Source organism: Urocitellus parryii, chromosome 7, assembly GCF_045843805.1.
Source record: "Urocitellus parryii isolate mUroPar1 chromosome 7, mUroPar1.hap1, whole genome shotgun sequence".
Classification (NCBI taxonomy): domain Eukaryota; kingdom Metazoa; phylum Chordata; class Mammalia; order Rodentia; family Sciuridae; genus Urocitellus; species Urocitellus parryii.
Window position 1 is genome coordinate 80082552 of NC_135537.1, and position 11320 is coordinate 80093871.

General features: G+C 39.7%; 1 protein-coding gene across 2 annotated transcripts in view; it reads left to right on the forward strand.

Annotated features, from left to right (window-relative positions):
• The first annotated feature begins 8191 nt into the window (after nucleotides 1-8191).
• Clxn (calaxin) overlaps nucleotides 8192-11320 on the forward strand; it is an 11579-nt gene continuing 8450 nt past the window's right edge. For both annotated transcript variants that reach the window (XM_026395199.1, XM_026395200.1), the window contains exon 1: nucleotides 8192-8352. In XM_026395199.1, the coding sequence (XP_026250984.1) occupies nucleotides 8295-8352 (58 nt within the window). In that variant the 5' untranslated portion in view covers nucleotides 8192-8294. The remainder of the gene's footprint in view (nucleotides 8353-11320) is intronic.

Consider the following 11320-nt stretch of genomic DNA (forward strand, 5'->3'; position numbering starts at 1 on the left):
TGAAAGACTTTAATTGAGGCTCTAGAGGAAGACCTTCAAGATTTTGTCTAACAAAATATAAAGGACAGCCAACTGATTCCAAGTAACATAACTTGGATGTGAGAACAAAATGCAACTACATGTGAGTGACACAGAAAAGCAAGCAACAAATGAAGTAAATGCATAACGTTCTGATCTATTCCAGCTTACCAGGAATGAAAATTAAAACATGAGATCAATTTCGTGGAATGCAAATTTAATTTAAATGTAGAACATTCGATGTTTTTATTAGAAGAAATATCTCACATTGATATCCAACTTTCCACTATGAGAACTAGAAAAATAAAAGCAGGGTAAACCATGATAAAGCGGAAGAAAGGAAATAATGATAAGAGAAAAAATTACAGAACGGAAAGTAGAAAGACAATAGGGGAAATCAATGAAACCAAGATCTTAGTTCTTTGAAATGTCAATATAATTGATAAACTTCTTTCTAGACAACAACAACAACAAATAAGACACTGATTAAGAAAACCAAAGAGACAACAAGAAGACCAGCCCATTTCCAGGGCTAGTGACCCAGGAGAGGATTGTTGCTGTGGGGGCAGGAGAGGGCTTTATGGGGTGATGGAACATTCTATAATATGGTATTATGGACAGTCACAATAAAGGATCCATTTCAAAACTCATCAAATAATATTCTTAAGATTGGTGGTCTTTGGTTTATGTAAATAACACTTCCCGAAGGTTTTTGGGGATTTGGATAAGATTTTATTTTTGTTATGATGCATGCTGCAGTTTTAAAAAAATGGGAAAAGGTGATATATTTATTTTCTATTGCTGTATTACAAATTACCACAAATTCAGCAGCTTAAAAATTCATTTATCTCCTGCTTTAGGAGATGAATAAATTCTGAGTTCTCTTCTCAGGGTCTCACAAGGCCAAAACTAGAGTGTCAGTCGTCCTAAAGCTGAGAGTATGGTAAGGACCTGCTTCCAAGGTCATTCAGGTTGTTGGTAGGATTGCTTTCCCCATGGTTGTATGTCTGAGGTTCTCATGGCCCTGAGGTATGGCCAGCAATGGCACAAGCAATACAAGGTGGGAAGGGGAGCAATCTATCTGCTTCCCTTCCCACCATCCTCTTCAGCTTTCAAGGATTCATGCGATAAAACTGAAGCCACTGAGATAATCTCTTTATTTGAAGGTCAGTGGATCAGTAACCTCAATGTCATTTGCAATGCCTGTATTCCCACAGAAGTTAACATATTCGCAGTCGCTAGGATTAGGGTCTGAATCTTCCTGGGGACTGTAATATTGCCCCCACAGGCTGGAAAGTAAATGGGTGGAAGGAGATCCACCCACAAGCCCACTGCTACAGATAATCATCATAGCTAACTCATGGGCATTGCATCCAATTTGCTGTCTCCCAGACGCTGTACTCAATGCTTTGAAGTCTCCTTACAATTCATCTCATCAGCCATCTCATAAAGTAGGCTCTATTTCTTTAGTTATTGTGTGGCAGATGATCACAGAAGAGGTTTGTAAGTTGCTAGGATCACTCCAGTAATGAATGGTAAGGCAGATGTTGCAATTCATACATGCCTGATTGCAGAGCCATCAAAGTATTTTGTATATGATTGGATCTGTGCTATTGTTGTTGTTGTTTTGTTTGGGTACTGAGGATTGAACTCAGGAGCACTCAACCACTACCCAGCCACATCCCCAGCCCTATTTTGTATTTTATTTAGAGACAGGGTCTCACTGAGTTGCTTAGTGCCTCGCTGTTGCTGAGACTGGCTTTGTACTCTCGATTCTCCTGTGTCAGTCTCCCAAGCCACTGGGATGACAGGTGTGTTCCATCACACATTTTCTCCTAGTTGTCATCCTTCTGAAGGCAAGAGTAATGGTCTGCATTTGGCCATCACTATGCTATTCTTGTTAGTTGGTCATTAACATATTTTAATAAAAAGTGACTGTGACCTTCCATAACACTTTGCACAGCTTGTACTTACATTTTTTCCAATTAATCAGCAACTATCTTTTCAGTGAGCAATCATGGCCTGAGAGAGATCTTCTCTGCCTTTGCAGTATTGTATATCCATGCCCCAGCCAGGATTGGCTCATGGTGTGGGCTCAGTAGGAGGTTATTGACTAAATGAATAAATACCATGTAGTATACAGCCCTCGCCTATGGTCCTCTTCAAATGAAGAACATTAATCTTGCCTTCAAAAGGATGACAACTAAGAGTAAATGCAAGTCAAAGATACCCATGAAGTCCCAGGTCTGCTAATTATTGAATTAATTATGACATCCAAACAATGAAACTTATGGTAAGAATAGTAGGATCTGACATCTCTTGAGTTGCCTTACTTCCCCCAGAGATCCCATTCTTTTATCTTAATACCTCATCACATCCAGTCTCACCATCATATTTGAATGGATAAATAAGGCAAGTCTTTCCAAAGTTTAAATATTTAAGAACTGTTACTTGAACTAGCATCTCCGAAAAGACTAAATCTCTTCCTGGAACCACACTGGGCAAGTCATTATCATCACAGACTCACATATACATGGCTTGATCCATTTTCCAACATGGAGGGCCAGTGCCCAACAGACAGGGACCAGGCACAATTCATTCATAACTAACATGACACACTTTGCTATAACAGTGGACACCTAAAACTATTGTCTGAATGAATTCAACAAATGTGGCACATGGAAGCTGATTATGAGCCTTGTATCATTTTTTTTAAAGTTTTCCCTGAAACAGATTGAGGAAATAACCACAGTAAAAAATACAATGTTGACCAAATCCTTCCTTCAATTCTGAATGTGAAATCACCTTTCTTCATTGGCCAGTATTTTAGTACTACAAAGAAAATGTCCCTTTGAATGTCCCTTAATGTGACCTTGTCTTGCAGATTATATCAGGGCAGGAAGATGTTTTTCCTTAAACATAGTTGCATTTCTCAAGTTTTAGAATGCATGTAATTATGTGTCTTGGTTAGCAGCATCCATTTTAATGAAAGGTCAAAAATATATCACCAGGGTTTCTCTGTTAGTCATTCACAGACAGATGACAGTTTATCTAGGCAGTGAAAGCAGAGTAACATCTGCTCTGTATAGACATTTAGTATTGCCCACCAATGCCAGCAACAAGTTGAGAAGAAACACATTCCAAATTCCATCCTAGAGCACACCAGAAGTTTAGGATGGGAATCTCAGGGAATTTGAATGATTGGAAGATCATGTCACCATTTTAAATTTGCAGATAAATGTTGGCCCTGCTTAGGTAATTTGAAATATTGGTAAAATATGAAAAGATGCAACTATCCATTAGGGTGATACACAATTGTAGTTCTTTTGTTGGTCATAATAGTGAACGACTGACATTTTCATAAGTTTAAGCCTAGTGAAGGGAAAGTAAGAGTATATGCATATCACCCGTAGTTTTGTTTCCAAGAACATCCAACCAGAAAGAACCTTAAAGGAAAGGAAGTCCAGCTTTCTTCATTTAGAACTTGTGTTTATACAGTTAGATGAAAATATGTGAAAGCCCTCAAATGTTGATGGGATAAATGAGACGGAAGCAGATTTCATACTCTTGTCAAGCAGTTCCACAGTGTAAGAGTCACAGCTCCTTCTAGATTGCATTCCATTCTTAGTAGCTCCCAGTCCTCGGTGAACCTCATGATCTAAGGTGGCTGCTAGAGTTCCAGCCATTAAGTAAACAGGGACAGTTCAGAGAAGAGGTTTACAAGCTTGACAAAGGTTTGACTTGGAGAACCACAGAAACCTGAATTTCATCTTGCAGTTGCTAGGAAGCCTCTTTAACATGAAATATGATTGGATCTCTATGGCAGCACCACAGATGGTTTTGAGGAGCACATGAAGGAAGACAGCAGGTCAATGCAGGAGCACAGAAGGTGGTAAACAGGGAGGTGTAGCAGTAAAGGCAGAAAGCATAGCTTTTACTTTCTGGGAAGTGTAGATGTGAAGAAAGCACATAGCCCGTATGGAAATGGAAAGGTGAAGCAAGGCCATGAGGATTTTAACTTCTTTCTGAGCATAAGTGAATTGTTATGAGGAAACAGGAAGCGTCTGCCAAGAATATTTCCAGAAGAAGCAATACCTTCAAAGAGAAGTTGATTTAGAGAAATTGTGCAAAGATGGAGCATGGAAGGGTAGATGCTCACAACTGAAGAGGGGTTCTGCTAAATACAGTTAGGTCTAGGCTAGAAATAAAGTCTTATAAAGGGCTAGGTTATTGGGAGATGGGCATTTCTGGGTGCTTCCTTTTTTGAGTAATCAAGAACCATGGAGTTGTCTGGGCTTGGTTGGATATCCACTGTCCCTGGAGTAGCTATACAAAGAGTTCAATTGCCACAACCTTCACCATGAGTGCTCATGACCCAGCGCTCTCTTCACTCCAGCCTAACAAATTCCACAGGATTTTTTTGGTGGGCTCTTTCAGGCCTATAGAAATCAGTTTCTTTACTTAATATGCTCCCAATATAGTTATTACGATAATTGCTTATCACTTAATTTACAACTTAGTAAATTACACGAAATATATAAGAATTCTATCTTTAGTAAATCTTGAGTATTTAACTTACCCACTGGTCACTTGATTATAACAAAAATAAAAAGTCTAGATTTGTGTTAACACCAGGGCATATTGAGTGTGTATTTGTGGGGAAAGATCAGTTTAAAGGAAAGCTCTTCTTAGTCTCCATGCTCTATTTTAGGGCCCTAGTGTGGGCACTGTACCTCTCCCTCTAAGGTACCCCACACTGCATTTAGGGGACTATCTACCAGGTACCACAGGGAATTTGAGAGTTCATCCCTTGTTGAAAGCCACAGCCAAAGGAGCCCCAGCAAACTTCCAGCTGATTGGCTCACAGAGGCCCCAGCAAACTTCCAGCTGATTGGCTCACTGTGGCCCCAGCAAACTTCCAGCTGCCAGCTGATTGGCTCCTCTGCAGTGATGCTCATTGGGCTATTTCCCCGCCCTTTCAGACCACAGAGCTGCTCACTGGGGGACTCTTTTGGCTCCGCCCACTCGACCCAGCCAATCGGCATCAAGAGCAGGAGGAGTGGGGGGTTGAGAAGCTCCCAGAAGCCAGTGGTGGCAGTTGGGCTCTGAGGGAATTCCTGAAGAGCTCTGTGCTGCAGTCCTGTGTTCTAAAAATAAAGTTCGTTTGTGCTTGATAAGTGGCACGTGAATTGTGCCCAGCCAGACTGCAGCCATCCCTGAATTTGGGCATCTCTCCCACCAGTTTCCATTAATACAGCCCATATAACATGGTCTGTGTTGTCAAATTTCAGAGATACAGACAATGGATAGATACAGTAGGTAAAACACACTAGAACAGGAAGAAAGAGAGCACACCATGTAATGTACAGTCTAGTAAAGGGGAGAGATTAAAGAGAGCAAGTGAAGTTATTCCACACAGTGGCAAGGACTAGAAAGGAAAAGGTCCTAGGACAGAGAATGACTGGGGAGGAGAGAGTCAGGCAGAAATGTGTCTTTGAAGAAGAATTGCCATTGGAGGTGAGTAGGAATTTAAAAAAAATAGGATAGAAGTTGTAAGTGTGACAGTGTTCAATGGGTTTCAAGAGCTAAAAGTATTTTGTCACTACAGCATTACAGCAAAGGAGGAAGAGGCCAGAGGTAGCAGTGTCCATTCAACCAAATAGTTGGCTAAACTTAAGTTCAAATTTTTCATCACTGTACTCTACAAAATAAAGTTTGTAAAATTGAATTTAAATGATGCAGATAACCAACCTTTCTATTTTCCTTCTATTAAAGCAATTTCATAATAATTTTGTAATACACTGAATTTGGAGATCAATTCTATGATGTAATTTCCTAAACAGCTTTCAAATGCCTTCATTATAAAAGGTCCATGTTAAAGGAAAACACTTTCATCAAGTCAAGGTCCAAGCTATTTATCATGGCAACATTCCAATGAATGGTGAGTCAAAGGGAAGATTGTTTTGCACACAAAATTAAAGGAAACATTATAGCATTAATAGTCACTTTAATGTATTTTTGTATTTACAAAAGCATCCATCTGGAGGTTGCTTGAATTTTGGAAAGTTCTGTGATCATTTAATGCACAGTAAAATTTGTGTCCAATACAAATTAAACACAATCTTTATTGATTGATTTGATGTGAGGTAACTATTTCAACTTAATTGCCTTACTCTGAGAAAACCCTTGGGGAAAAGCAATCTGTCTCTACTCAGCAAAAGCAGCTAAAAACTACAAAAAGAAATTTCCATTCTGCCTTGAGATGTGATATGCTGACTCTACAGGCCTCCAGCTTGTTTCTTACATCTAAAAATATTAAGTTCAATAACTTCACAAAAATAGAATGAAAGTTCTGATGTTTACCCATATTCTGACAAAATATGACCAAAATAAATATTGTACTTCCCCAATAAAGATTCGTAAAACTTTATGGTGAGGTCAATTCTGCAGCCCACAGTATTAAAGCCATGAGTTTCACACAACAATTTGTTCAGATTCTTTTAAACTAAAGACCAGAATAGAAGAAAGAAGAACTGGCAGATATGCCGGAGAGAAGAAGATACCTCACAAATGTTGCTCAGCAAACTAAGAAATGGTTGCCTGCTGTAACAAAATGCTTATTGTAATCTAAACAGGCTGTGATAGTGCCCCTACATTATTTTTTCTACTTTAAAGGAAAATGGATGATAGATCTTGCTGAAGTAATACCTGATTAGATCACCTACCTACAGGTGCTCCCCAGAAGGTACCAATATAGTCTGCCTTCCAAGAAGCCTGGGCATGGTCATCAATGTGCTCACTACCAGTGGAGGCCTGTTCCCTAAAACACATGCACAGGGAGACTTTCCGCACACCTTATATACCCACTGCTTCTCTTATTAACTACTGACAACTACTATGATTTCCTGTCTTTTGAAATTAGCACCTCAGCAATCTATAAAGTCAACATTTGCTACAATTCTTCAACCTAAAAAAAAGCCCAACCCCAGCTCTGGTTTCAGATAGCATCTCAATCTTTCATTCCACAAACAAATGAAACAACAAAAGAAAACCAGAGACCTCAATACTGAATCTGTTTCATTTTGGATTATTAAGGCAGGGTAGGCAGGGGTCTTTTTACTTTTATTCTAAAGATGATAGCATGTATACTTTAAAATAGTTTGGATTTCCAAGGCATTTTCCCTTCTGAAATTAAACTAGTCGACAGTCTGGAGAATGTTGTACATTTATCCTACTGGCTGAGCTGGCTGAGCTACCCCCAATCTATTGTTGTTTTAATTCGAACAGGGTTGTATCATCTGTAGTTAAGAAAAGCAGAAAGTTCCCCCGACTCTGCAAGTTTAAGAACTTTTTTTTTTTTCTTGAAGACACTGAACCTGTCTGTAACCCACACCTAAGTGGCAGTTAGCCTGTTTCCATTTGGGACAATGCCTCTTGAACTGGTTTAAAATTTGACACTGACAATCTCCACATCCAAAGAATGGGATGGGGGGGGGGGCAGAAGGAGAGGACAAAAGGACTCCAGTTTCTTCTTACTCTCAGAAATGTAACCATAACATGAAGATACTTCGTACCAGACTTCCTCCTGGTGTCAGAGCACAAAAACTGACAATCTCCTAGGTAGTTCACCAGAACAAGCTCCTCACCCTCCAGCATTCCACAGCGAAAAGCTAACACTTGATATTTCGTGAAGTTCTCCCAATTCCCCCAGATCTCCCTGAAGACCAGAAGCATTCCCTTGAGATGCGAGGCTCACACCCGCCCCAGACATTCCTCACACTGCGTGCACATCATACTCCTAGACTTTGATGATTTACGACGCAGAGAGAGACTGTGAACCCAAAAGACAGTGACAACTGGAAAGGAAAACTCCAACCTTAGCAATCAGAATTCTGTCTGCAACCTGCGCCTGTGCGGGAGCTGAGTGATGGGCTGCGGAGCCAATCAGCGGCCGCCCCAGCCGTGGCCCAACCCACGTTGTGTTGGGGGCGTGTCCGCACCCTGTGCGTCTCCGCCCGGGAGCCAATCAGCGGCCGGCCCCGCCGTTGCCATGGCCTCCCTGTGTGTTGGTACCGCGTAGGCGTCACTCGCGCCCCAGCCCGGTAGCCAATCCGCAGCTGGCCCAGCTGTTGCCCTGGACGCTCTGACTGTTAGGCCAGCGCTTGCACGGGAAGGGCAGAGACCCAGCCTGGCTGTCCTGGTCCCGGGATTCTCCAGGGTCGCTCTGCCACGCGCGCAGAGACACTAGCCACCGCCAGATTCCATGAGCTCCCAACATGAACCGAAAGAAATTGCAGAAGTTGACGGACAACTTAACTAAAAATTGCAAGCACTGTAAGTAAGAATCAAGTGCTGAACAAGCCGAGGTTCCTGGGCCAAGTCTGCTCCTACCCAGTGCAATTTCCCTGCTGTGCCTACTTCCTGCCTCCAGGACCTGTGTGACCATGGGCCCACCCCAAACCCCTAAGAGAAGTCTAAAAGAGAATCCCATCCTGGGATGCTAGCTCCTTGGGCGGGCACCCACGCCCAGGACCTTGAGAACTACTCTCCATGCATTTAGTTCTACCTACACTTGAGGACACTACACTTTTCTGGTTCCTCAGGCCCTCTTTGCCCTTGGTCCTGGCCTTCGGTGCTGAGATTGAACTCAGGGCCTCTCACGTGCTACCGACCTACATCTCCAACACCACCCCACTCCAGCACCCTTTTCTAAAATTTTGAGATTGGGTCTTGCCATATTGCCCAGGCTGACCTCGAATTTGAGATCCTCCTTTTTCTTGCCTCAACCTCCCTAGTAGCTGGCATTGTTTGGCATATGACAGCATGCCGGGCTCTCAGACCCCCTTCTTAATTTACTTTTACATTATAGAAGTGAAATAATATGTGTTCATGAGACATGTAGTTTTAGCCTCAGACTAAAGTACTAAAACCCACCGGACTCAAGAAAAGAGCATAACCAACGTACATCGTGCACCTTAGCCTGCTTTTCAGCTCTTTCCTAGAACAAAATAAAGGACAGGTCCAAGTTCTGGAAGCTTAACAAGAGATCCATAGGGGAAAATAGTCATAAACAACTGATCATCTTTAGGAAAGATGAGTTGAAGTGGTACAGAAACCTGTCTCAGAGCAAGATTTGTTTGGAAATAAAATTGCTCAGCAGAGCTAAACATGTGGTAAACAATCTGCTCCCAACTTTACACTTCCACTTTCCAATTGCTAATATGGTGGGAAGGTAGAGAAGACTTTCTAAGTGACAAACTGAATGTTTATTAAAGACAGCTGTTCTCATCTCCCCTTTGGAAAGGCAGTCCTAGAACGTCATAGAACACTTTAGTATTGTATTCCAACTGTACTTTGGCTAGAAAGCAATAGATTTGGTTTAGAAGAGTATGATATTGTCTGGTTCCCAGGCTTCCAAGTTGTATGCTGATTGCAAAACTACTGGCCACTTGAGGAAACAGGAGAAGCCATGGTCCTCAGAGAATACCCATTATGCAAACAAGGAAGAGTAAACATGCTTAAGTGTGATTAAAGGATCTAGTGCCTTCTCATCATCATTAGTATCTGATGTAAAGAGTGGTAAGAATGCTCTGTTCGTGGGTTGGTGTTATAAATAAAAGTTATATTGAAGGTATTATTACAGACCTTTAATTTGATGAGGATTTCATTCTGTTATTTTTCTTAAAACACTTTTATTTCTGGGAAAAGACTAGATATTCTTAAAACATCTAGTAAACATTTTTTATAATACTCATAAACAATGCAATAACTACTATACACAGTACTGATTTTGATTTAGCCTCTGTTCAGTAAGTTTCCAATGCATTGAAAACATTCTGTGAACAATTGAAAAGTGAACGTGTATTTTAAAAGATAAATGAAAACACGTCAGAAAAAATCAACTCTTGATTTTTGTTCTTACAAAAAAAATTTAAGTGAGCCTTAATAACTTTGATGATTAAAAGTAAACATCACTACCTTATGTAGAAATAGTTATAGGTCATGGATATTATAATAATTTTAATTTTTTTTAAACAGAAGGCTTTTACCTAAAATCACATTTCTTTTATAGTTTCCAGATGATAATGCAATAGATGAAATGGATACATATTATTGAATCAGAGAAGAAGAAAAGAACTTAAGTGAGCATCTAGTTAATTCTCCATCCACCATCTTATGATTCTACAATATGATCTATAGATCACATGTAGAGGTTTCCAGAAAGATGAAAGCCATTCCATATCAATGTCCCCTAATTTCGTATAATAGCATATTCTAGAATGTAAGAACTATTTCAGTAAGAAAAGTACTCATGGCCAACCTTTGATCCTTGAATCAATTTTTGAGCTAAAAGTCAATTGATATATTCAGCTTATGTTCTTTAATTTTGATTTCAGTTGAATGGAAAAATGTCTAATTAATATCCCTTCTGCTGGCATTTAGTACACATGAACACAGAGCATTCTTCATGTAGGATTTTCTTCCCCAATCCCTAACAGGTCTTTTTAAAAGAGCTTTGCATGCATGTATAACACAAAATTTCCCATTTTAACTGTTTTAAGTGTATAATTCTGTGATTCTGTGGCAGTAAGTATAGAATTTCCCCCTTATCTATGTGGAATGTGTTGCTAGACCCCAAAATAGTGTATAGTACTGAACTTTGTATATCCCATGTTTTGTCAGATATATATATATATATATGAATATATATACTACATGTATATATATGTGTGTGTGTGTATATACATATATATATCTGTAATAAATTTGAATTTATAAATTAGGAACAGTAAGAGATTCACAGTAATATCACAGTAATAGAACAATAATGACAATATACTGCAATAAATGTTATCTAAAACTTATAAATACTTTATTTCTGAAACTTTTTAAAATATTTTCAGACTGTGGTTGAGCATGGGTTACTGAATCCTTGAAAAAAAAACTTCAGATTTAGCAGGGAGACTACTGTACGTTCATACTGTTATGTAACTACCCATCCATCTCCAGAAATTTTTCATATTTCCCTACTCAAACACTGTACCTTGAAGAATAACTCCCCACTCACTCCTTCCCCCAACCGCTGGCAGCAACCATTCTACTTTCTGTCACTATGAATTTGACTTCATATAACAGGAATCATGCAGTGTTTATCTTTTTATGTCTTGAATTTTCACTTATCTTAATGTCCATAAAATTGATCATTTTGTAGTATGTGACAGAATTTTCCTTCCTTTTTAAAGCCAAGTAATATTCCATCGTAAGAATACATCACATTTGGTTAGCCATTCATTCATCAACG